The following is a 27,928-nucleotide window of genomic DNA, read 5'->3' as shown; positions in this document are numbered from 1 at the left end:
GTCGCTCCCTGCTCGGACATCTTTGTTACGGGCAGAATAGAGGGAAAGCTGACTGAACTGAAGGAGATTCTCCTTAGGAGAAGTGAACGTTCAACGTAGTAAAAGAAAGAAGCACAGTGGCTATTAGGCTATGGTCAGATGCACTAAATCAGGAACTGATGGAGTTTCAAGAGTTCCAGTTAAATTCTATAGCAGAAGAGAAGCGAGATCCTCCATGTACAGACCCCAACCCACCTGGAGGTCCTATGCCGGGAAGGTGCAGTCACTTCGTGCAGAGAAAGAGACGATACTGTAAGATGATCGTATCAGAGGGGAAGAAGTTCTGCGGGGAGCATGCAGGGAATGTGCAGGTAATGTATGAATGAGTAGACATGGCAGCATGATGTGTGAGCTGGCATGCATAGGGCACTGGTGGGAGAGATAGGAGAGTACTAGCACTAAGATGTACATGGAGGAGACACAGGGCTTGATACAGAGATGGATGCTAATGCGATCGCAGCTGTGAAAATATGCTAATGTGTGCAAAGATCACCGGAGCATATGCTGCCTTCTTACCTGCGTGCGACGACGCATACCTGCGTAAATATCGGTAACACGATTTACATCAAGAGGCCGTCTTGCCCTTGCAGTAGATCTGACCAGCCGCAGACTCCGCAGCTCTCCTTGCACACAGGGCTCTGATGCTGCGTATGCAATCGCAGTGGCTAATTTATGCACACACATATAACAGCGGTCTAACGTACAGACATGCCTGCGTTTTTCTGACCACCCCCCTGTTACCACCCCCAAATAGACTTTGCGATGGATTCTTATGTGCGTCCGTAATCCCAATGCGATTGCAGGAGAGGAGAGAAGGGTAGTGACATGTAGGGTACAGGAGAGGAGAGAAGGGTAGTGACATATGTAGGGTACAGGAGAGGAGAGAAGGGTAGTGACATATGTAGGGTACAGGAGAGGATAGAAGGGTAGTGACATGTATGGTACAGGAGAGGAGAGAAGGGTAGTGACATATGTAGGGTACAGGAGAGGAGAGAAGGGTAGTGACATATGCAGGGTACAGGAGAGGAGAGAAGTGTAGTGACATATGTAGGGTACAGGAGAGGAGAGAAGGGTAGTGACATATGTAGGGTACAGGAGAGGAGAGAAGGGTAGTGACATATGTAGGGTACAGGAGAGAAGGGTAGTGACATATGTAGGGTACAGGAGAGAAGGGTAGTGACATGTAGGGTACAGGAGAGGAGAGAAGGGTAGTGACATATGTAGGGTGCAGGAGAGGAGAGAAGGGTAATGACATATGTAGAGTGCAGGAGAGATTAGGATAGTGCCATATGTAGGGTACAGGAGAGGAGATTAGGGTAGTGACATATGTAGGGTACAGGAGAGGAGAGAAGGGTAGTAACATATGTAGGGTGTAGGATGGAGGTAGAGAAGAAAGTTGGCATACCAGTAGGCTCAGACCTAGCACCTCTTCTCTAGGTACACCAATTATCTTGGAAAAAGAATAAGCTTTTTCGGATTTTAGTGTCATCTGCAAGCAGATGTTAACAAAATTCATCCTCTCCAGATCTTCTACCAGCTGTGTTGGCCCATGTTACTGACTGTCTTTCTGCCATTTCATCTTGAATGTCCTCTTGCCACTTCAAACTCAATCTTTTAATATTAAAACTAATTATATTCTTGCCAGCATCAGAAGCTACCTACCTGACATCTTTATTTCTGTTTACAACACAAAATGAAACCCTACCACTCAAGCTAGGCATTATCCTTGATTCAGAGTTAGAATGTATGGGTGTGTATGCATCTTAACATTGCGACAACTCATCCCCGGGAATTGAATATGGAGCTTTATCTCTCATAAGGACTATTGCAATTGAAAGTGTTCCCCTAACCAGACTTTCACTCCAACAATCTATTTTGAAAGGGGTGACTGGACTGATTTTGCTCACAGAAACATTCTTCTACTGCTTTTCCATTCTGTGGGTCCCTACATTGGTTGTTGGTATTTTACCGAATTCAATATAAAATACTTTTACTAACACTAATCTTTCAACAAAACTACACCAACATGCATCTCTTCACTTGTCCTAAAATCTCTCCCAACTCAATCTCTCTGTTTTGTGAAAGATCTGCTTCCCTCATTCATAATATTGGGGTCCCCCTCTCCAGGGTACCCCAGGCCATATTGGGGGGTCCCCAGGGAACCCTGGCCTGGGCTGACTAGCTTGGGGTGATAAATGCTTTGGCTGGGGAAGCCGGTGAAAGTGTCCCACGGCTGCAGCATTACACCCCCGCTAGAAAGAGTCTGGTATTGATTGTGGATAATATGGGGGAGCCCTACTAATTTTTCCCCCATATTTCCACAACCAGGACTGGCTCACTGAGCCTGGTGTCGGTTGATGAAAGTATGGGGGAACCCTACGTCTCCATCCTCCCCCCCTCATATTATCACAACCAGGACCGGCTCTGAAAAGCTGTGTTTTAATACAGACACATGCACGGATCTCGGGGATCTGTGCATGTTTCTGTGTAACGCGCATCTGCTCAGGCTATACTCGATAGTCTGATGCAGGTCTATAATTTTGTGAGTTTTAGGTCAGTAATAGTGTGCGAGTTAAAAATTTGCACTCTATTATATTAGCCGAGTTGTGTCCTCACAATGGCAAAACATCTGGATGCAAGTTGTGAGGGTGTGAGAAACATGCAAGTTTGCTTGTTACCACACCCTTTTACATAGGGTGAGTTCTAAAAATTTGTGAGTATAGCTCTATACTCGCATATTTTCAAAACTCGGACCCTATTACATTTAGCCCTGCAGATTTCTGTCTAGTTATTACCTGCCTAGAAGAAAAAGGTGCAAGCAGAAATAAGTGTTAACTGCTGCCACAAACTTGCTTACGGGGTGATCATGGGTCTCTAATTGAATAGCTCCAGGCACTTAACCTGAGAGAAGCAACAGCGACACAACCCTCAGCTAATTGAATTTGCCCCAAACAATGAAAGCCACAGTCAAAATAATGAGTAATATATGGAACCGAATCCAGGACCTCAGGTAGTAACCACTGGAGCAGAAACTATCAATGGCAGGGAGACTAATCCCTCCTTGCTTTTTAAACTTTAGGACCCAATGAAAACATACCTTCACAGAAGTGTTCAGGTGAACAATAGACCATGTGGTCATGTGACCACTGCAGTATATAAACTAGGGTCCCAGTTGCTATTTGACAGGCTTCCAAGATGTGGGAGTGGATGGTGGCAGCTCCCTTCTCATGTGCCACTGTGTTCTAACACCATCATGTTCGTTCCGAGAGTAAACAACTTAGAAACAGATCTTCATCTTGAGGAATGCTTCCTTCATCCGGAAATTTTTCTTAGGCTAGTAGAATGGTTGGTTCCATCAGATGCCGATAACGTCTCAGTTGTACAACAAGGTGCAAAGGCTCTTTGCTAGAACCTGGGATGTGATGAAGCTGTTTCTGGTAGATGCAAGTGGCTTGATACAGTTGTGGACAGCAACTGGGAGTGTTGGACAGAAATCAGGTACACCTGTTCCCGCATTGCATGCAAATAAATAAATGCATCTATTTGTCTGTATGTAGAGTAGAACTCCTCTTTGCAGTGCACCCACTTCCTATCCATACAATTGGTTTGCTACTTTTCATCATCTGTGCATACTTGCATCAGCCTATATTTGGTGCAGATGATTCCTTTAGAAACAGGCATATTTACACTTCTGTCATCTACTACTTGGCTATATATTTACACTTCTGTACAACTCTGCATAGCCTGTAGTTGCATCTCCATGCTCTCTGAATGTTGCCTAAGTGAAAACACCTCATTACAGCCCAGTTTCACCTCTTCAGTAATAATTTAAAATGTGCTTTCATATGCTTGATTCTGTAGCATTTGCAGCATAAGCAGGCATACGTTAAACTCTTCATCAACCTCCATGTCAGTGTCTTGGAGCTTTTGTTTAGTTCCTTTCAGTGGAGATGCTCCCGAGGGTGCTGAAGAAAGTAAAAACAGGAGGCGCTTCAGTCATCTTGGTTGCTTCGGATTGGCCATGCATGGTTCATGGACACTCTTTCTAGTCGTGGGCACATCTTGGCGGCCTCTGCCAAAGCCAGACATTTTAAGCCTCTGCCCCCTCCGTTTACAACATCTGAGCCATGATCCATAGACCGAAGGATTTGTCTGAGAATGTGATTTAGATCATACTTAAGGCCAGGATCCATTTTTAGCCGGAAAGTACCAAAAAGACATACATCTCTTGGTGTGGAAGCCAGGGGTTTCCTGCACTGTCTTTTAGATTGTCTAGGCTGCTACAGGAATAAAATAATTGGACAAGACCCCTCTGCGCTTTTAAATGAAATAAAAAATAACCCTTATCTTAATGTTGCAATGTCTTGATCTGTACAGACCAAACTACTTTGCAAATATATTTAGCAAAAATACAAACACAAGTGCAGACAATTCAGAACTAGGGATGTGCAGGCTCGGATTGGTTAGAATTTTTCCGCCAAGTTTGGATTTTTCCCGCCAAAAACGGGTCTCTGAAAGACTTTTGTCCAGGAATGAATACCTGATTTTCATTCATACATGGATTTTGCAACTTGGATCGTGTTTATTAAAAATATTATTTTATTTGGAACTCCTTTCCCTTTTATTGTAACAGAAGTTACAACATTTCTTATCTTTGAAAGTTCCAATTTTAATTAAAGAGATACACATGGTTGTGAAACTGAGCTGATCATATGCTTGATCTGTCTGGTTGAGCTTATTTCCCCTTCATGCTAGAGACCTGGAAGCGACGTGAGTGAGGGCGGAAGTGCAGTTCCATGCCCATTAAGGCTAACTAACGAAAAAAGTTGTCCCCTCGTGGGCTTGCTGCGCACGCCACACTTCAGGCTCGCCACAAGGTTATATTCCCCCTCTATGCCCACTTGGATGGTAGGGAATGACATTGGACAGTAACTGATGATGTCCGGGTCCTCTCCATGAAGGGGATTTAGGCATTACCGTAATGAGACACTGGTTCTGAATTGTCTGCACTAGATCTCTTGTGTTTGTATCTTTACATGCTTTTGATCACTGGAACACACACCTCATTTTGTTGCAAAATATCTTTGCGAAGAAGTTTGGTCTGTACAGATCAAGACATTGCAACATTAAGATAAGTGTTATTTTTTTATTTCTTTTAAAAGTGCAGAGGGGTGTTGTCCAATTGTTTTATTCATGTATGTTTTTCTTGGTGAGGATAACACCAGGGGGATATACACCCCTTTATAGCGGCTTTTAAGCGCAAAATTGTCAGATACCAACCTTATGCTTTGTTATTCAGGCTGCTACAGGGTCTGGATGGAGGGGGTTGATGTTTTATTCCCTGGGGGGTTAAGTTTCAGCTCTTTCAGTTGTTTTCAAAGAAAGCTGGCCTCATTAACCTACATCCATATGTTTTTACATGGTGTACTGTGTAGCCTTCTATAGCTCAGTGGGATTTAAATCTGGTGTTGAATTAGTTGCAGCAGCCACTCTTTGGGCATTTAGATTCAGTGGAGTTAAAGTTCCTCCATAGGAAGAATGTTTGTTTTCCTATTCGCTATTTGCTCAGCTAGCAAAGTTTCAGAACTGGGAATTCGGTCGACATTTCTCATTTTCCTTGAGGATCGGGCTGATCTTCAGACCAAGGATTCTTTTCAGCCAAAAGTGGTTGGTTTGATGGTTGTGAAATACATTGTTCCACTCAATCCTTTCTGTTGCTTCTTTTTTAAACCTAACCAAAGTTCTCCCAGCAAACATTGGGTATGGGGGTGGAACTATAGACAACATAGGCAAATGCAGGGGGGGTTTCCGTCTGCCTGGAAACCCCCCTCCCCAGCACACAACATGACCACAATAGAAATAGTAATATAATAGAATGTTACTAGTGCTGCATGTTCTTCTCAGTATCACAAATGAAATGATTAGCACCACCTGTGGATCTTTTAAAATGTGTCAGCTAGTAATAAATATACCTGTGCACCAACTAGGACATGTGGAAAACATGCACTGTTAGGGGTGCACTGATATAGACCATCAATAGGGTTAATTATTAATACTGTATAATAATACACTATCTAGTACATAAGACCGATATATACATATATGTCCAGGCAGTGCTAGGTTCTTCTGCCGCTCCCCCAGACTCCCAGGCTTGCTCCAATGCTCTGGAATGATGCCCACATCTGAAGAAAAACATTCTGCTTAGACAGGATGGACCTACTGCCGCATCTACAATATACTTTGTATGTAACATATTAAACCTGGATAAGTACTAATTCTGCCCTCTTCATGGACTGGCCACACTCGCTCTAAAATCAAGCATTTGGAAACCCCCCTCTAGAAATCCTGCGTTTGCCACTGGACAATAATTTAGAATTTTAAGTGGTGTCTGCACCCCTCCTGCACCCACTGTACCACAAAGTGTTCCAAGTGTTTCCCAATGTACTTAAAGTAAAGGATTTAATGTAAGCACAAAAAATTATATTACCTTACTTAAGGATCAGTTATCTCTATTTAAAGTTCTATTATAAATCTGAATGAAGAGAGCGAAGCTCAGGTAAATTAATTGTTGTCTCTGCTCTCTAACCAAAATCTCCAGCAGTTTTACCAATTCCATTACGACAGAGAAATAAAATACAGTATACTTAAAAGATGGACTGAAAACTATGACTGAAGTGTATTTTTTTTTCCCTAGGAGGAGAGCGGCAGAAATCGGATCCCTTGTCCTCTAGACCCGAAACAGTGAGTTTCCATGATGTGATCCTGTCTATTTACTGTAATCTGCAAACATTTCCCAGCATAAATCCACATATAGCTGTACACTGTATGTCTTTCTATATTCCCTTCAGCACAGTGTATGAGGACCAGCTCCAAAAACACCTAAGGAAGTGCAATTCAAGAGAAAAACCTAAGCCAGTACGTAAATAAGAGTGTTTATTACACCTATGCACATTAGTCTTTAAAAGAAGGGCTGTCCACTTTTGGGCAACTTTTTTAATTTACTCACCAACCCAAAAACCGTCCCTGACAGCTAAAGTCAAAAGCCATTTTGTCTGTCAGCACTTTGTACTACAGAAGACTGTTTATAGTCACACATAGAGCTCCTTTATAAGGTTATGGACAACATGCTATGCAATCCTTTTCAATCCAGTCTTCGCTTCAGGTAATGGGGAGGGTTACCTGGTTTCCTATTTTCTATATATAGTGGAAGGTATCATTAAAAAGAGAATTCACAAAAGTGGATACTATAAAATAATTATGTAAGAAATAATAAACTCCATACTGTGTTTCAGCTGACAGAGGCAACCGTCCCGCCCCACTGCGTCCCCTTTCCTTTAAAGAGAAGATCCATTCTGCACATGCGCAGAACGGATCTCCTCTGACTTCCCAGCCCCCAAGCTGTGATACAGCGAATCATGGCTGCCAACATCACTGCCGGAATCGCACCCCAGGATGCCATGCGCACTCATGCGCAAGGGGCAAAAGTTTTCTATTTGCCTGATCTCTGCAAAAGAAAGTAATATGATGCTGGAGAGGAGAGGGGTAACCTATATTTAAAAAAACAGGCATTTTACATGGTGATAGTTGGGTGATAAAACAGTGTCTCTTTTACTACTAAGGGGATGTGGGTGGTTGTTCTTAGGATCTATGTCCACTGGCGGGGTCTATTTCTAATGGGGTGGGGGGGTGGGAGGCAAGTTTAGGAAAACAAACTAGGATGTGTAGCTCCCGGAGGGGTGCATGGCGAGGAGAGCAGTGGCACAGGTGTGATAATATTTATTAGGACAATCCATATTATGTCAGACGTAATATCCGTTTGTCAGTACTATGATGCATACCTGAGGAATTAAGCACAGAGGAAGTAGGGATTTTGTAAGCACAGTGTACAAACAACTAAAAAGTATATTATGGACATTGTTATTCTATTACATCACTAAGAACCAAAAAAAAGGGATGTTACCAAAGATAAGGATATATTAGCAGTTTCTACAAGTATTTTCTCATCCATGTATTATATGAACTTAAATTAGAAAGAGTCACTGTGGACATAGGCACAGCTTTCTCTCTGTGGTTTTAGTGTGTTGAATCCTGTATATTGCAAGTGAGACGTAATCTAGAAAATGAAAGATTGTAAAAAGTAGACCCATTTGCCAGTAGTTCAGACAAAAGCAATAGCAGGTATTAACCAGTGATGTGCGGTCAGGTGAGGCAGAGCCTTTCCTGTCATACTTAGGCATACTCCACAGTTTTTACTATAAAAATTATAAAATAAATTTGAAGAAAATATTATAAATATCTTCTTTGTATTATTCTAATAATTTTTATAGTACAAACTCTGGAGAAAAAGTGTATGGCAGGTGAGGCACTGCCTCCCCTGTCTACCTTTCCACACATCTTTGACCAAAACTCACTAAATTTCCAGCACTATATACTGCTGCACTTTTGTGTAATGCCCACATAAGCCCTCAGGTTTATATAACAGTATGTGTATGTAAATATGGCTCTGATACTAGCCAGTGCCTCCTCAGCCATTTACCTCACCGCACGTCACTGGTATTAACACGTTATTAGCAAAATGGATCAAACCTAAAGAGTTGAGAAGTTGCAGATAGCAACTAATCAGCTTTAACTAGCATTTATCAAGTACATGCTATAAAATGATAGGTAGAAGCTGATTGGTTGCTATGGGTAACTATGATTTGATACATTTCCCCCTATATATGTGCAGCGTAAAAGATCCTATTATGAGACTCCACTCTAAAACTGCCATAACTTAAATGTTCTCCTAGTAGACTGTATTACTGCACTCCAGGGTCGCACTGACATACACTGAGTGTCCTCCTGTATAAGGCTGCACTAGTGGGAGGATTACAGAGGCAATATGCTATTGTGCAGAGGTTGGGGAGATACAGCAGAAGCAATCAGATGTTTCCAGGCAGAGGTCTGATGCACATAGAAAAGTTAGTGAGCAATTGTGTTTGGTTTTTCAGGTCTTTTATGTGCAAAACATCAATTCTGGAGCTGTGGATATAGATACCTACAAGGGACAGGTACAGTATGACATGGAAAATGACACAGTAAATATACATTACACTACAAAAAACATACTTTGATAGCACATGCTATGTTTTTCCTAATGCAGTCATCAAAGCAAATCTTTTGAAATTCATTAGCAGACCTCCGCTATAATATACAGTGTATGTGTATGTGTGTACAGCCATGGCCAAAAGTTTTGAGGATAACAGAAGTATTGGTTTTCACAAAGTTTGCTGCTTCAGTGTTGTTAGACCTGTTTGTCAGATGTTACTATGGTACCGAAGTAAAAGTACAAGCATGTCATAAGTGTCAAAGGCTTTTATTGACAATTACATTAAGTTTATGCAAAGATTCAATATTTGCAGTGTTGACCCTTCTTTTTCAAGACCTCTGCAATTCGCCCTGGCATGCTGTCTATCAACTTCTGGGCCTCATACTGACTGATGGTGTCATGCCAACAGTAAAGCGTCCTGAGACCATTCATGTGTGGGGTTGCATCTCAGCCAAGGGAGTGGGCTCACTCACAATTTTGCTTAAGAACACAGCCATGAATAAAGAATGGAAACAAAACATCCTCCAAGAGAAACTTCTCCCAACCAAGAACATTTTGGTGATGAACAATGCCTTTTCCAGCATGATGGAGCACCTTGCCATAAAGCAAAAGTGATTACTAAGTGGCTCGGGGAACAAACCATCAAAATTTTGGGTCCATGGCCAGGAAACTCCCCAGATCTTAATCCCATTGAGAACTTGTGGTCAATCCTCAAGAGGTGGGTGGACAAACAAAAACCCACAAAGTCTGACAAACTCCAAGCATTGATTAGGCAAGAATAGATGGCCATCAGTCAGTATGAGGCCCAGAAGTTGATTGACAGCATGCCAGGGGGAATTGCAGAGGTCTTGAAAAAGAAGGGTCAACACTGCAAATATTGACTCTTTGCATAAACTTAATTTAATTGTCAATAAAAGCCTTTGACATTTAGGAAATGCTTGTAATTTTACTTCAGTATACCACAGTAACATCTCACAAAAAGGTCTAAAAACACTGAAGCAGCAAACTTTGTGAAAACCAATACTTGTGTCATCCTCAAAACTTTTGGCCATGGCTGTAATATGGTACGGCAGAAAGGCACTCAACGTTCTTGTAATCAGAGAAATAAAAACAGGAGGCACCAGTATTTTTTTGGTATATAGTAGATTCTGAAGTAGCTGTCGAATGGATTTTAATTTTTACAGCAATTTATACTAATTTTAAAGGCATTGAGCATAGATCACATTACATATGTATGGTACTTTCAGGTGTGCCTTAGTTCCCTGTCCAGAGAAGAGCTGCAGAAGCTGACAGACACATTGGTGCAGGTCACTAGTGGTAAGTGAACAGTTACTGTTCAGTGACTTTGATTTAAAATTGTTGTTATTGATGCATTCATTTCAAATGTACACTTCTGTTTCCTTAGTCCTACAGAATAATAATTGATACAGGGGGTCATTCAGACCCGCTAGCGAGCGCAGGACGCTCTCAAGCGGGGCGATGTTGCCCCACTGCGCATGCGCACGACGGAGGGAGCTCCGTCCTGCGCATGCGCGAGACCCGGATAGCGACGGGCTCTCCGTCGCTCTGGGTCTCGCACCAAAGGGGGCGTGCTGTCGATGTTGATTGACAGCACGCCCCCTTTGGTGGGCGTGCCGGGGCGTGGCTGCCAGATGGGAACGCCTACCTTCTGAAGCCGGCCCCACTGACATCACTAGTGATGTCAGTGGGAGTGATTTTGGCTCTGATAGAGCCAAAATCACTCCAGGGCTTGCGGCAGCGAGACCCTACCGCAGGGTCTCCGTCGCAAGCCCGATGACCTTGACCATCGCGACCTTCATCATGGACACTCACATAAGCTGTGGGTGGTCACCCACAGCTATGCGAGCGTCCAGGAGGACGCTCCATTTTCATGGAGGAGGGCCCTGATTCAGAGCGAGCGCTCTGGTCAGAGCATTCGGCTCTGAATCAGGCCCACAGTCCTGATGCTTTATCATGCACACTAGGAACGTGATCCTTTCCTGGCTCAAAACATTATAGATTTTTACCATTAATTCTCTAGTGCCGTAACTTTTGTCTTGTAGTAACTGCTGCATGTGGGTTAGTGGAGTCCAAGTCCCACCCCCTTCCCATCACTCTCTGTGCTTGTTTCCTCTCATTCATACTATCAGCTACATATTCTGTTAATTAAGTAGGTGGGTGGGTGATTTGAGGTTGCATTTATAAAGTACATACTATAAAATGATAGGTAGAAGTGAATTGGTTGCTATGGGCAACTTCTCTACTTACCATGTAGTTTGCACATCACACCCCAGTTACGGCGTTCTTATGTTGGCTACATGGACTGAGGGCTTTTCAGTGGCTTGTAGAAGTATCTGTGGGCAGTGTGTGTACACAGAGGTGCATCTAAATTCAAATGCATCTCTCGTACCAAGGACAGGGCTGGTCCTAGCGGGTGCTGATGATGATGATGCCTATGTAACCAAGTGTATGGATACGGTGTGGTCACAAAGATAACTAGAACAATTAGTTCTATGCATGCAATGTGATGCAATTGCAGCCAGCTCTGAATTGCCCCTCTATGTACAAATATCATTTACTTGTGTAATCTCTATGCAGGCCTAGAACCCCCACTGCCAGACAAGCGATTGCTGCATCCAGCATTACAAGAAGCTTTGAATGAGCCAGCGAATGGAGACACTGCCTCCAAGCACCTCAAGCAGCAGGTATAGCATTCGTCTTCTCCTGTAGGAGGCATATTTTTTAATAAATAAAACAGAACTTTGTCTTATAGAACATGGTAAAACTACTTATAATTAATAATGTATTTTGTTCTTACTACAGGTTGAGTCTCCCATATCCAAAATGCTTGGGACCAGGGGTATTTTGGATATCGGATTATTCCGTATTTTGGAATAATTGCATACCATAATGAAATATCTTGGGAATGGGACCCAAATCTAAACACAGAATGCATTTATGCTTCATATACACCTTATACACACAGCCTGCAGGTCATTTTATACAATATTTTTAATAATTTTGAGCATCAAAAAAAGTTTGTGTACATATATGAAATTTATTTGTTTCATATACACCTTATACACACAGCCAGAAGGTTATTTTATACTGTATTTTAATAATTTTGTGCTTTAAAAAAAGTTTGTGTACATTGAACCATCAGAAAGCAAAGGTTTCACTTTCTCAGTCATGCTAAAAATATTCCGTATTTCGGAATATTCCGTATTTCGGAATATTTGGATATGGGAGACTCAACCTGTAGTATAACATTGACTTGTTTCCCCAAGGGTACATTTCCATGTTGTCCTACTGTTCCGTGTGCAGAGTTTTGTTGAAGAGCCTTCTGATGTCTAAGCTTTGATAACATAGGGGGGATTCAATTAGCCAACATAAGCTATTTTTCCGCAAAAAAAAAAAGTTTATCATGCGAGTTTGTAGTTATCGTGCAATCCTATTAGCCGCTACTTTTTCATACCATTTGCCGCAGAAACTTTGCACCAAATCCTTAATGGGGGAAAAGTTGTGCAAAACCCCTATTTTTGCCTCAAAATGTTGGGACTTGGATCAGAGCCACTGGGACACCCTCCATAATGACTAATTAGGCAATAATCATTTTTTTAATAAGCTTCATTTGGCCAATAATGATATGTCATGTTTGGGGTGAAAAAATGCAGGAAAATTGGTTAATTGATGTGGGACAGGAATATGGGGGTAGTGTATGAGTGGGACAGGACTATGGGGGTGCTGTATGAGTGGGACAGGACTATGGGGGTGCTGTATGAGTGGGACAGGAATATGGGGGTGCTGTATGAGTGGGACAGGAATATGGGGGTGCTGTATGAGTGGGACAGGAATATGGGGGCGCTGTATGAGTGGGACAGGAATATGGGGGCGCTGTATGAGTGGGACAGGAATATGGGGTGCTGTATGAGTGGGACAGGAATATGGGGGTTCTGTATGAATGGGATAGGAATATGAGGGTGCTGTATGAGTGGGACAGGAATATGAGGGTGCTGTATGAGTGGGACAGGAATATGAGGGTGCTGTATGAGTGGGACAGGAATATGAGGGTGCTGTATGAGTGGGACAGGAATATGGGGGTGCTGTATGAGTGGGACAGGAATATGGGGGTGCTGTATGAGTGGGACAGGAATATGGGGGCGCTGTATGAGTGGGACAGGAATATGGGGGTGCTGTATGAGTGGGACAGGAATATGGGGGTGCTGTATGAGTGGGACAGGAATATGGGGGTGCTGTATGAGTGGGACAGGAATATGGGGGCGCTGTATGAGTGGGACAGGAATATGGGGGTGCTGTATGAGTGGGACAGGAATATGGGGGTGCTGTATGAGTGGGACAGGTGTTTTTAAGATTGCAGGTGGGTTTTAGAGGTGTATTTTTGAAGGTTCTCTTAAAGTGTCTTTAAATGACACAAATATATAATTATATGCATTTTAATGCACCCCCAATTTAAGCAGAACATTTATTTTGCCAAAAAAAACAATCTTTCTATCATTATTTCACTGTTTTAGAGACATGCATATAACAGCCATTTGACACATTTAAGAACCCCAAATATTTTTATTATAGCCACTAATACACTTTTATATTGTTATCCCATATCATTTGGCTTTTTTGGGGGTACAGGCAGATTTCCCCATTTTTACACGAAAACTTATCATGCGAATGGCGCTTCACAACTTTTGTAATCGGATTGTGTGAAAAACGCGGATGCACATAGCCGTGCTAATCGGTAAAAACCTGCGAAGGGGGCGATAACTTAAAGTGCATTAAGTTATCGCATTATGGCGGCTAATTGAATTCTATTGTTCCAATATGACAAAAAGTATATTTTGGTGAAACAATCTTGCAATTTACTGTTAGGATGTCGCACATAAAACACCCAATTCTCCCTTGGCGAGCTTTAGCTCTAATCTAATGTAGTTCACCTCTCTATTAAATCTGCCAGCTTGTCCAGCATCGATCACCCCACACACAGGAAAACAGCGCCTTTATAAACCCTAAGCTTCACCCTAGCTCTATGCTAATTGGATGGTGTTAAACCCATGTCTTCCTCTCCCCAAGTCTGACAGCTCCCTCTTGTCCTGTATAGAGCTGACAAGTCCAGGTGGTCTGTATGACCTGTGTGAGTGAGAGCAGAAGAGTCACCCCATACTTCCTTTTACAACCCAGATAAAGTAAAAATGTTATTTGGAGCATGTTTTCCTCTTGTCCTATTAATTTTGGTCCATCTGAAGATTAAACGATGACAAAATAAGTATTGTGTGTTATGGGTGGAGAAAAAATGTAGGGTGTCCTGGGAATTCCCAAACACAAGAGAACCCCACACTAACCATATATATTAGGACTAAGTGTGTGGTAATGGTTAAACATGGCATGACATGCTATGGGTCAGCATCAAGTATAGTAGGGAGTTATATGGTTAGTTAGATTGAGTGTTCTCTTATCCACAGGGCTCTATTTTGGGTCACTTGGAGAGATTGGGTCTGCTGGGCGATTCTCACTGTTACGTTGAGTTTGGAGCAGGACGAGGGAAGCTGTCCCACTGGGTGAACATTGCTACTGAAGATGCTGACTGTGTCCACTTCTTTCTGGTGGAAAGAGCCACCACAAGATTTAAGGTGGGAGGCTGTACGCTGACTTCCCAAGAAAACACACTGTGTTAATGGCAGTGAGTATTTCTGCGTTCACCAAACCCTAAGATGCTTTACTACATATGAGCGATATGCACTATACATTATGTTTCCGCCAAATTTCTGTTTCATACTAATGTGCTAAAATTATTTAATATAGGCCCCATTTTCTCATATCCGTAACTTGTGTTTACACTGTAATTCTAACAAAGAGGTAATAGATCTCATTCACATGAAAGTACTTGATAGAATGGCCAACTTCTTTCATTTTAGAGTAGGGTACTTTTCCACTGTGTTGTATTGTAATGTATTTGTACATTCTACCCATCTATCTTTGGGGTCTGTGTACTAAGCCTCGGAGAGAGATAAAGTTGACGGAGATAAAGTACAAACCAATGAGCTCCTAACTGTCACTTTACAGGCTGTCTGCTGTATTCAATTTGCGGCGAAAACGGATGTTTCTTTCACCATTGTCAAAAATACCCATTTTTCGCGAAAAAACTGCAACATTTTCGCAAACAAAACAGGCAAAAATGGCATAGGCGAAAAAAAACTGGAGAAAAGTTTTCTCCATTCCAGACCAGGAGAAAAAAAAAAGCAAAATCCTTATTTTTGGCTATAAATGTGGGGATTTCTTTCAGAACCCTTTGGACACCCCCCTAATGATAAATTACCGGAAACAAAATCGTAAGTTGTGTACTTTGGCGAAAAAGGACCGCGCAAATTTTGGGCGGAAAAAAATAAATCGTTGATAAAAAGCTAATTTTTTCCCAGAAAATTTCTGTTCCATGTAAATTGGGGGTACGTTAAAATGGATGCAAGTGTATTTTCATGTCGTATAACACAATTTTAAAAACCGTTAAAAAAATGCCTGCTGCGACTGCGTGCAATGTTTATAACACTTCGCACATCCATACCGCCCCCCGAAAAGACCCAATACATTAAAAGCATTTTCAACTATTTTATTTTTTCCCAAAATTTGCACACCCGTTTTTCACCAAAGTACACAACTTATAAAAAAAAGTTTCCAGTAATTTATCATTAGAGGGGTGTCCAAAGGGTACTGAAAGAAATCCCCACATTTTTAGCCAAAAATAGGGATTTTGCTTTTTTTTTTTTTTTTTTCCTGGTCTGGGATGGGGAAAACTTTTCTCCAGTTATTTTTTTTCGCCTGTTTTGGATGAAAATTTCACCTTTTTTTGTCGAAAACTGGCGTTTTCGCCAATGGTGAAAAAAAACAAACATACGTTTTCGCCGCTAATTGAATATGGCCCTGTGTTTGAAAAATTACAGGAGCTGATTGGTTGGTTGGTACTTTATCTTCATCAACTTTATCTCTCTCCAAGGCTTAGTACATAGACCCCCTTATCTGTAAAGCTAAAAATAAGCATACATTATTCAATAACCCAGAAATATGTTTGCATTTTTTCTATTTTAGGAATATGTATTCAACACCATTATCCCAATACTTGCTGAAATTCATACTAAAAGTATTGATTTCAATGGAAAGTTGTCGTCTTGTGTGAGTTTTTCCCTGTCATCCTATGTCTGTGAATGACAGATAATCTGTTTTTGGCAACAGGTGGATGGGAAGCAGAAGAAATCAAACTTTGAGAGGCTCCATATTGACATCCAGCACCTGTGTTTAGGTCAGTGGGGTGACTAGTAGGGGAGTAGGGCAAATGATAGAGCATAAAACAAGTACGGTGTCTTCTTTTCAGATCGCGTCCCCAGTCTTGTGCAGAAGCAGCTTCCAGTCGTTGGAATTGGAAAACACCTCTGTGGTGCAGGAACAGGTCAGTGATCTCTACAATGAATCAAGCGTTTTTCTTCATTGAATTTCTCTCTGTAATTGGAATGAGTTGTTATAGCAATGTATTATATGTTCTTCTTTACAAATTTATAAATAGTGATTAGCTAATCGAGCAATTGTTTCTGTGGAAGCCAGTGATACACCAGTGCAGGAGAGAGTTGGATAAATGAGAAGGACCAGCAATATTGTACCTCAACTCTCAGACATATACACCCAAACACACACACAATCACTGTAAATAGCTTATACAGATGTGTCCTCATACATCTAGCTTCAATACGCCACACAGCGCGACTTGCCTGGTCTGCGAAGTCCCGTGCTACTCTGCTAGCGTCGGGCGTCTTTTTTGTTGATAACGTATCTAAGTTGCTATGTGACTAGGGCGCACCAGCAGACTGTGCTGATTAATGTGATATGTGACTCTTGTATATCTGTTTACATCTGAGTCTGTATATGAAGCACAAGGGAACTTGGAATGAAAAAAGCTGTGACCGCTACATTATAGCACTTTGTATATATATTCAGGGACTCAGTCACACACAGATATACAAGGGTCATATATTAAATTAATCGGCACAGTCTGCTGGTTCGCCCTAGTCACATCACATGCGACTTAGACACATTTTTGCAAAAAAGATGCCCGGCGCTAGCAGAGCTAAGAGGGGCGACTGCAGCAAAGATGTATAAGGACACATCTGTATGTGGCCACAGTAAGGGCCATATTAGTTATATTGTCTACACATCTTCTCTATTGGAAGAAATGCTGCATCTCCTTAGGGGACAGTAATCACTTATTTAAATTTTTAATGCATACATTTGTAACATTATTTCAGTTATCTGCATTTAAATTCAGTAAAACCACAGAAAACATTGTACGTTACTGGCCCAACTGTTAAATATTGTAATGTAGAATATATCAATAACAGGAGGGAAAATGCTAAACATCCAAATCTAGTGAGAGCAGCTGAAATGACACATAGCAAAGAACATTAGCGTGTGCCAACCTACATGCAGATAGGGGTATATTTACTAAAGTGAGGGTTTTTAGAAGTGGAGTTGTTGCCCATAGTAACCAATAAGATTCTAGCTATTATCTGCTAAAAGGTACTAGATAAATGATAAGTTAAATCTGATGGTTGCTATGGGCAATATCACCACTTCTAAAAACTCGCACTTTAGTAAATATACCCCTTGTACTCTAGTTGCATCAGATAGCTACAACATTTATTTATTTTTTTTATATGCGTTTTAAACTTCAACTTTATACCAATTTCTTTGCTACAAAAATACTAATACTAAGTACTATGGGGCAGATTTATTAAGTCTTGGAGAAAAATAAGGCTGGTTGTTGGAAGTTGGTCATAAACACCATCAGCTTCTGTCATTTTTGTAGCACGGCCTGTTAAATGATAGTTAGAAGCTAGTTGGTTGATACTTTATCCCTCTCCGAGATTTGCTGAATCTCCCCCTGAGTACAGTATAAATAAATTATGACTCATAATTCAGGATAAAGTATACAATCTGCGTAAAAAGCAGAGGTTGATACGAGTGAGCTGCGCCATGCCTCACACAACGCATGGTTATGCTTAATCTGTCATTTTATACCAATTCCTTTGCGACAAAAATACTAATCCTAAGGAGCTAGTACAATATAAGCACATTTATATGCAACTAAGACGCAAAAATTCAGGAAAAACCACGCAGTCATGGAATCACTACCCCTGGCGGAGCGTCTGAGTCGCACCAGACATCTCGCATCATATGGCGCAAACAGGATGGGTGTTTTGAGGACACAACTGTAGTTTTAAGGTATACAATGTCAAACATTAAGTTCTGCCTTGGTATAAAATAAATAGGCACATGCTCTTGCTGCAAGCGGCCCTTTCATACTACATACCGTAAACGTTTATTTCAGGTTTAACAGTCTTGTAATGTGTGGCCATTGCTGGCACTTGAGAACTAGAATTTATTCTAAAACTAAAAATGACAAACTCAGAGTAGACATATTATAGTGTTACGTTAAGCTTAGCTGTACATCATGTACATCATGCATTATGCTATTAACTATGAAAGGTACGTGAATTTTTTATTTTCCATTATATACTCTATTTTCTCTGCACATCAGCCGTTCTCTTTAAATTTGCAGACTTGGCACTTCGCTGTCTTGTACAGAATGACTCTAATCCAGCAGGAGAACCTCAGTCTAAACGCCCCAGAGCAGAACCAACAAACAACAAGGAAACTGAACCAGCTAAAAGGTTCCATGTAGAAGGGATCATCATTGCTCTTTGTTGTCACCACCGTTGTGATTGGCACCACTATGTGGGCAGAGATTTCTTCCAGATGCTAGGACTTGGGCAGAAGGAGTTTGGTTTATTCCAGCGCATGTCCAGCTGGGCTACCTGTGGTACCAGGAGACCAAGCCAAGTAGACATCTCTGGTGACAAAAAAGAGCCTGATGATGAAGAAGAGCATGACCTTGACCAGAAGAGCACGGACTGTAATCTAGAGGCTGTCCAAGGGTGAGGAATGTCTTGGTTGTTCGAGAGTCTTTATATTGTAGTGTAGAATACAATTTCCATACGTGACGTGCAGGCCTCTCTTTATTCACATTGTAAAGGTAATTGTCTCTTTATCTTCCAGGCTGCTTCTTACCGTTGAGGAGCGAGAGAACTTAGGACGTCTCTGCAAGCTGCTGATCGACTATGGACGTGTAGACTATTTGAGAAAGATGGGGTATAAAGCAACCCTAGAGTATTACACAGATCCTGAGGTGTCATTAGAGAATGTTTTGTTGGCAGCAGTACCTCAGTTACATAGCACAAAATCCTAACTTTTCTACAGGGATACCATCTTATTTCAGACATCCGTTACCGTGCTGTGCAACAAACGTCTACACATGTCATAAGGTTGACTATGGCAGACATTTCTGGCTCTGGTGAAGGTTTCTCATGCAACCAGCCTTTGGAAGCCATGTTTTTTTTCTCCACTGCCTGAGTGAAGTCCATTGTAGGAGATAGAGTCAGATTCATACAGCTGTGGGAGGAAAGATATAATAGAAAGTTATTAGACGATCTGTGGCTGTTCTTCTCAATAGAGATGTTTCCATCCAACCACTCAACAGATTTGTCATTGTTCTTCATATTCTTAATTAAGGCAGCACCTCTGTACCTGAAATATAACACAATTATTGCATGATGCAGAAAATCAGACTCATATTCCATTCTGGCGGCTGCTCGCAGCTCATTGAATCAGCCCCACAGACTGTACAGTAGGGACATGCATCTTCTCCATATATACTCTCTATATAACATATTAGTTATGTCAGTGTGTTAATGCATTTGCCTGGAGCTCATGTATACTATTATGACTACAGATGTTTTATTATTATTAATGTTGTTTTTTATTTTAAAGAATACCTCGGAGGCATAACCTGACAGAGTGGTGCGAGTGCAGTATATAGATATATGAATAACACGGTGCCATTATTATGACTGTACCTGAGTTACTGGACTTTAGGGTCTCCTGGATGTAGGCATGCATGAACTGTAGCCCAAACAGCTCTCTCTCCTCCTCCTCTTCTCCATCACTTGGGGGCAGTGTAACCTCAAGCTCCAATGGGTTATCCCTGAAGTTTACGAACCTGGCAGAAGAGAGGGTTTTACTTTAAAAAACATTACTATGTGTGGGTCTTTCTTTCATTTCTTTGAGTCTGATTCACTCTGAAATACATACATGAAAATACATGTTATATTATGATCAATTTAAATAACTCAGAAATGGACGCACTAGCAAGGTGTTTCTGGCTGAAATCCTGAGGTAAATCCCCTCAGGGAAGTGTCTTCACTAATTGCCTATCTTTTTGTTGATGGATAAGGAAATTTTAAATAAAAAACTTTGATGTAAACAGGAATTTGTATTCGGTAAACTTGTGGAGTGAACATTCACCTTAGTATGGCAGCACACTGAGAGCAACTTTAGAATGATTTTCAGCATTTATTGCTGGTCTAACAAGGAAAGATCAATATATAATAAAACTCTCCCCTACATACTAAACAATTTTTTTATAGTTGTTTCCACAGTTTAAAAGCAGGACAGAAAATCTTCTTGTGATTACATATTCTTGTGTTATTACCGTAGATTTTGCAAGCTCTGCAGACAAGGTGGGATTTGTCTCATCCGGTTATTGCTCAGGACCAATGTGTTGAGATTCTGTAGGCAGCTGATAGAGTCTGGGAGCTGGGAGATCTCATTGCGCTGCAGCCACAAGGTGTGTAGTGTTTGCATACTAGATAGAGACAATCACAGTGAGTAGTCCTGTCACATGTAATGGTATAGAAGCAGATGATTGGACACACTCACGTGTCTATGTTTTGAGGCAGCTCCTTCAATCTATTGCTACCCATGTCCAGCCATTCCAGGGCAGGGAGCTCCAAAATTGCCTTCGGGATGGTTAAGAACTGATTCATACTGAGGTCCACATGGGAGAGCTGCGTCAATTTACTCAGCTGTGGTAGAGACAAGATGAATGTAGGATCTACTGTAGTCATAGCTTTGTCATCTGATAATGTTAAAGGGAATCTACTAATAATGTTTTTTTTTTTTGCTAAACCATAAATGAGATGATTAATCTTTAATATCAGCTGTAGTTTAACATACACAATATTAAAGTAGGTTGTTCATCTACCTGAGCTGGGAGCTCTGATATGTCATTGTTCACAGCAAGTTCCAACCTTTCCAGGCTCTCGCAGCCACTCAGTTCCTCGGGGATCTTTGTAATCCGGTTATAGCTGAGCAGAAGTTCACGCAGCTTATTGAGCCTCCCTGGAAGTGTTAAAATAAATAGTGATTTACTGTAGTACCAGAACAGATTACAGGTAAAGGTGACTTCAATTAAATCCTTCGGACCTGCTTCCTAGTTGTCTCACTATAGATCACCAGATGGGTAATAAAATAGTTACTAGTCATACAATAAGGGCATGTTATAGCACCTCATGAGGTATTCAGAGTTCAGGAAGCTACAGCTATCCTAGCAGCAAAATCGGAGAAAAAATTGTGGGGTTCCTCAAACAATATAGCCTTAGGACTTGTCTTGTTTTTTTCTAAGGATCAAAAATTCTGCATGGAATGAAGATGACGCTCCTCTTGTGAAAATAGGCTAGGAACAATTGGGAAAACGAGAGAACGTCAGGAAGAGTTTTTATATAAAAAAATATATATATATTCAAAGGTGTGTCCCAATGGGCTCTTGGTAACAGGGCATGCTGATACTTGTAGTTGTCCAAGTGTCATCATGTCCTAGCAGCCATTAAATGTGATGGGTTCCCTTACTATAGTGCCACCAGCCCTGGCTGGTAAAGCGTAGTGCTGGCAGTGGCATTTTCGGATGACTCCATGCTTTTTCTTTACTCAAACTTTTTGCCACTAGTAATACTAGTGCTGGCTGTACTTTGAATGGGGGGCATGAAGAGTTTTTTTTTTTAAATTAAAAAAAATAATTTTATATATATATAGTACTGCTGCGAGTAATCACAAATACAACACGCACCACAAAAGGAAATGCATTTTGCCATCTATGCAAAGTTGGTTGCATCTCTGCATAGGTAGCAAAGTGGGGCGGAGGTATGGGACACCTTTTTCATTTAGTGACTATACAAAGCTTGCATCTAGCTCTGCCTGAGTCCCTGTATGTGTCATCTGCTATTAGCATAATTTAAAACATTATCATCCGTATATAATTTTTACCTACACTTGGCCACCCTTGTCAACCTCTCAAGGGATATGGGGAAGAAAGTCATTATGCAAAAATCTATATGCGCATTTTTGATGCGCAATACGAGAATTAGGGGTCTATTTATCAAGCAGTGAAAAGTGTGGAGAAGTGAACTACTGGAGAAGTTGCCCGTAGCAACCAATCAGCTTTGAAGTAGCATTTAGCAAGTCCAGTCTATAAAATAATAGGTAGGAGCTGTTTTTTTAGCTATGGGCAACTTCTCCACTGGTTCACTTCTCCATGCTTTTCACTGCTTGATAAATAGACCCCTTAATCTTTAATTGCATACATCATATTAAAGTTTACAGTATAATGACGTTTTTCTTTTAGCTTACCATATGGTTATTAATGCCTTGAGTTGTAAATCTCCCAATCAGTTGATTGTGCAGTGATGTTTGCAATTATATAAAATTGTCAGTCAATTATCACTCACTGATATATAAACCATGCTATAGGTTAGTAGTGCTTGTGAGAAGAGTCCATGTAAGAACCTCTGTATGTACACAAATCCATATATACAAAAGCGTAACACGGAACTAGGAAATGGCATTAATAGTACATACAGTCAGGTCCATAAATATTGGGACATTGACAGAATTTTCAGATTTTGGCCTCTATTCACCACCACAATGGTTTTGAAATGAAACAAACAAGATGTGCTTTAACTGCAGACTTTCAGATTTAATTTGAGGGTAATTACATCCAAATCGGGTGAACGGTGTAGGAATTACAACAGTTTCAATATGTGCCTCCCACTTTTAAAGGGACCAAAAGTAATGGGACTATCAACTCAAAAGCTATTTCATGGACAGGTGTGGGCTATTCCCTTGTTATTTCATTATCAATTAAGCAGGTAAAAGGTTTGGAGTTGATTCTAGGTGTGACATTTGCATTTGGAATCAGTTGCTGTCAACTCTCAATATGAGATCCAAAGAGCTGTCACTATCAGTGAAGCAAGCCATCATTAGGCTGAAAAATCAAAACAAACCCATCAGAGAGATAGCAAAAACATTAGGTGTGGCCAAATCAACTGTTTGGAACATTCTTAAAAAGAAAGAACGCACCAGAGAGCTCAGCAACACCAAAAGACCCGGAAGACCACGGAAAACAACTGTGGTGGAAGACAAAAGAATTATTTCCCTGGTGAAGAAAAACCCCTTCACAACAGTTGGCCAAATCAAGAACACTCTCCAGGAGGTAGCTGTATATGTGTCAAAGTCAACAATTAAGAGAAGACTTCACAAGAGTGAATATAGAGGGTTCACCACAAGATGCAAACCATTGGTGAGCCACAAAAACAGGAAGACCAGATTAGAGTTTGCTAAACAACATCTAAAAAAGCCATTACAGTTCTGGAACAACATCCTATGGACAGATGAGACAAAGATCAACTTGTACCAGAGTGATGGGAAGAGAAGGAAAGGAACTGCTCATGATCCAAAACATACCACCTCATCAGTGAAGCATGGTGGTGGTAGTGTCATGGCGTGGGTATGTATGGCTGCCAATGGAACTGGTTCCCTTGTATTTATTGATGATGTGACTGCTGACAAAAGCAGCAGAATGAATTCTGAAGTGTTTCGGGCAATATTATATGCTCATATTCAGTCAAATGCTTCAGAACTCATTGGACAGAGCTTCACAGGCAGATGGACAATGACCCGAAGCATACTGCCAAAGCAACCAGAGTTTTTTAAGGCTAAAAAGTGGAATGTTATGCAATGGCCAAGTCAATCCCCTGACCTGAATCCGATCGAGCATGCATTTCACTTGATGAAGACAAAACTGAAGGGAAAATGCCCCAAGAACAAGCAGGAACTGAAGACATTTGCAGTAGAGGCCTGGCAGAGCATCACCAGGGATGAAACCCAGCGTCTGGTGATGCGTTCCAGACTTCAGGCTGTAATAGCCTGCAAAGGATTTGCAACAAAGTATTAAAAAGTGAAAGTTAGATTAAGGATTGTTTAGTTTGTCCCATTACTTTTGGCCCCTTAAAAAGTGGGAGGCACATATAGAAACCGTTGTAATTCCTACACCGTTCACCTGATTTTGATGTAATTACCCTCAAATTAAATCTGAAAGTCCGCAGTTAAATCACATCTTGTTTGTTTCATTTCAAAGCCATTGTGGTGGTGAATAGAGGCCAAAATATGAAAATTCTGTCAATGTCCCAATATTTATGGACCTGACTGTACAAGAAAAGTATTGTTTTTTAACTCACCGATCTCCCGAGGAATTTTAGTAATACCATTTCGTGTTAAGTCCAGGACCAAAAGGTTGTTAAAGTTTGCTATGAATGTGGGTATTGTGGTCAGGCCTGTGCGGTGCAGTTGCCACTCTTGAAGTTGCGGTAACTTCACCAAGCATGCCGGCAGTGTCTGCAGCAAAAGATCCATAGACAAGAGTTATTCTTCAGAGTGAAAGTAATAGAGTATATGGTCAGTCTGAGTAGGGTATGGGCAAAATAACAGGTTGCTAAAATTCCCCCTCTAAAACATTGGTCCTGCTACATAAAAGGGTGTGAGTTCTAGTTTTCTTGTTAGTGAAAGAAAAAACATTATTGAAAGGAAGAAAGTTTTAAAACAAAGGAGTTGAAGTGCAGAAAATATTCCTGATTAATTACTGCGCCTTTGATACGGTGGAGTATCAGCCTCTTAATTGTAAGTACTGCATTGCTAAATTTTATTAAAGGCCATACACACAGAACGATAAAAGTGAACGATATGAACGATATATATCGTTCATATCGTCCAGTGTGTATGCCCTGAACAATCGATGATGCGCGCTCTCGTGGGTCGTTAAAAATATCCGTAGTCGGCTGTACATGCAGCCAAATTTGGTGATATCGTTAACGATGCCATGCTGCCGAATGCAGCATGGCCCCGCTCCCCCTCCCCCCCGCCGTTATTCGTCGTGGTCGACATCGGCAAGTGTGCAGACACTTACCGCCGGACCTGCCGCTGCCAATATTGGCTTATACACACATCGTCTAGTGTGTATGAGCCTTTAGTAAAAAATATCAACAGCAACTTAATAAAGATTTACAGGTAGCATCAGAAAATGAGAAGCCCATTTAAAAGACCTATGGGACAGCCTTCAAAATAAAATAAAAGATCATTTGTTTTTGGTCGCTAAACAAAAGTGATGGTAAATGTATAATGTTAGTGACAGATTACATCTAGCACAGTATTCTTATGAAATATCCTGCAGCGTTTAGTCATCTAAGCTGCGAAATAAAGTAACCCGTCTGTCATAGTGACTAAGGGGGATTATTTACTAAGGAACGAGTTCTAAACCCAGCGCCTCCAATCATGTTTATGCCCAAAATTTAAAAGGGCAGTAATTTAACTAGCTAAACACGGCTAGTACAAGCATGGTCCTTTTACATTTTGAACATAGGCGCGATTTAGAACCCGACCCTTAGTGAATAAACCCCTATGTGGTCTCTGTGACAGGCCCAGATTTGTGGTTCTGGGAGCAGAATTGCAAAAGTAAACTGTCGTCAGTGCTGTACTAGTCTTAGAGGGCTTTAAAATGTGAGATAGGTGTTGCGCTCTGTGTGTGTTACACATATGATGACACGCCTACTGGCAATCCTGGCATTTGCTGAAAGAACTGGTATACTTGAGTGGCGGCTCCAGAGCTCGGGCTGCAGCGCAGTCCAAAATTCAAATAGGAGAGAAACAACAACTGACACTGAGACCCAGCCAGAGATGTTTGGCAGGGTTTGGAGGGGCAGTTGGTGTGGCTCCTGTATTTGAATTTTGGACTGCGCTGCAGCCACCATTGCTTGAGAGCATTAGGGCCTGATTCAGAGCTGCGCGCAGTACCAATGTTCACATAGTTGAGCGATTTTTTGCAACTGCACATGCGCAAAAATTTCTGAAAACTCCTACGGTGCATGTATTACACAAGGCGCTGCTGCGATCGAGACGCACTGTATAAAAATGTGGAAACGTGCTGGGCGTTCCTGGGCGCAGTGACTGGGAGGTGGCTAGTAGTGGATGCAAAATGGTCCATTCAGTGGGCGTATTATGGGAGTGTTGCAGGAGTGTCAGTGCAAGTGGGTACTTTGCTAGATGCACAGCCATAGGAGGCCAGAAAAAGAAACTGCATCTGCCATAGGGTTGGTGACAAGGGGGGTCATTCAGACCCGCTCGCGAGCGCAGGACGCTCGCAAGCGGGTCGATGTTCCCCCACTACGCATGCGCACGACGAAGGGAGCTCCGTCGTGCGCATACGCGAGACCCGGCGAGCGACGGGCTCACCATCGCTCCGGGTCTCGCACCAAAGGGGGCGTGCTGTTGATGTTGATTGACAGCACACCCCCTTTGGTGGGCATGCCGGGGGCGTGCCTGCCAGACGGAGGCGTTCCCATGGGAACGCCTACCGTCTGAAGCCGGCCCCACTGACATCACTAGTGATGTCAGTGGAAGTGATTTTGGCTCTGATAGAGCCAAAATCACTCCAGGGCTTGCGGCAGCGAGACCCTACCGCAGGGTCTCCGTCGCAAGCCCGATGGTCGTGATGGTCTTGACCATCGCGACCATCATCATGGACGCTCGCATATGCTGTGGGTGGTCACCCACAGCTATGCGAGCGGCCAGGAGGCTGCTCCATTTTCATGGAGGAGGGCACTGATTCAGAGCGAGCGCTCTGGTCAGAGCGTTCGGCTCTGAATCAGGCCCAAGGTTCGATGGTGGCATCTAAGGACACACTAATCGTTATTAGTGCTTGTACAAACGCTGAAAGTGGGTGTCTCCGTCCGTGCTGTACATTCGGCTGCATGGATGTATACAAGGGAAAGGGTTTGTAGAGTCATTTGCATATAGTTGCATATGGGAGACCACCAATAGACGCCGCTTCGTGCGCTTCTGCATCAGACTTAAAATAAGGCCCTTAGTGATTTGTTCTCCCAACGTTTTGTTAAATCGTCAGCTCAACGTCCTACATTCGTTTTTAATCAAACAATCACTGATCACAGCTGGTGTATGCTTTAAACTCGGCCTGGAGTAATGTACTTAGGGGCTGATTCACTACTGTACGCACGCAGTTCAACTGCGATAGTATGCTAATCCATTGCGATCGCTATTCCCTCACAGCGTAACATAAGGACGCCCACTTAACTTACCACACATCCGTAAAGTTTAGCAAGACTGCAAAACCATCAGTACAATCGAGAACCATCACAGCCTCACCCACACTTGTACAAGCCCTGACCTTACTCAGAAATTGCTAACTTTCACGCACGCAATCAGGCCTCAGACTGCGTAGGCCATCGCAGTGGCTAATTTACGCACGCCACTGCAACGGCGTTGAAACGTGTTGGAACGCCTGCATTTGCAAGACCACCCCCCCATCACAACCCACAAATGACACTTCCTGTCAATCACTCTGTGATGAGTCTGCATAGTAACTGCGATCGCAGTCCCGATCGCAATAGCTAGTTTGCGCACTACAATGCATACGCATGCGCAGGATGCAACAAATGTCCGATTGCGCGTGTATTCTCAGTTACATACAGTAGGGAATCCACCCCTTAGTCAGTGGTAATGCCAATA

At 41.9% G+C, this 27,928-nt stretch overlaps 2 protein-coding genes across 5 annotated transcripts in view; one reads left to right on the top strand and one right to left on the bottom strand.

Annotated features, from left to right (window-relative positions):
- The first annotated feature begins 26 nt into the window (after positions 1-26).
- Positions 27-20,507, top strand: TRMT13 (tRNA methyltransferase 13). The gene is made up of 11 exons (XM_088481975.1): positions 27-350; positions 6,734-6,780; positions 6,888-6,954; positions 9,030-9,089; positions 10,375-10,444; positions 11,726-11,832; positions 14,602-14,769; positions 16,364-16,430; positions 16,503-16,577; positions 18,741-19,116; positions 19,238-20,507. Exons 1-11 carry the CDS (start codon positions 159-161, stop codon positions 19,425-19,427), a joined length of 1,419 nt encoding a protein of 472 aa, XP_088338101.1. The 5' UTR covers positions 27-158; the 3' UTR covers positions 19,428-20,507.
- Positions 17,250-27,928, bottom strand: part of LRRC39 (leucine rich repeat containing 39) — a 46,137-nt gene continuing 35,458 nt past the window's right edge. Inside the window, exons 4-9 of one of the 4 annotated variants that reach the window (XM_088481977.1) lie at positions 24,589-24,745; positions 21,282-21,418; positions 20,957-21,102; positions 20,730-20,882; positions 20,095-20,237; positions 17,250-19,765 (exon numbers count right to left, since the gene is read on the bottom strand). In XM_088481977.1, coding sequence (XP_088338103.1) covers positions 19,746-19,765; positions 20,095-20,237; positions 20,730-20,882; positions 20,957-21,102; positions 21,282-21,418; positions 24,589-24,745 — 756 coding nt within the window. In that variant the 3' untranslated portion in view covers positions 17,250-19,745. Of the gene's footprint in view, positions 19,766-19,950; positions 20,238-20,729; positions 20,883-20,956; positions 21,103-21,281; positions 21,419-24,588; positions 24,746-27,928 lie in introns of those variants that run through there. The other 3 variants (XM_088481978.1, XM_088481979.1, XM_088481976.1) reach the window with 3 other exon arrangements.

This window comes from Taudactylus pleione, unplaced genomic scaffold, assembly GCF_031769625.1.
Source record: "Taudactylus pleione unplaced genomic scaffold, aTauple2 ptg000017l, whole genome shotgun sequence".
NCBI classification, from domain to species: Eukaryota; Metazoa; Chordata; class Amphibia; order Anura; family Myobatrachidae; genus Taudactylus; species Taudactylus pleione.
This window is presented reverse-complemented; position numbering and strand designations above follow the sequence as displayed.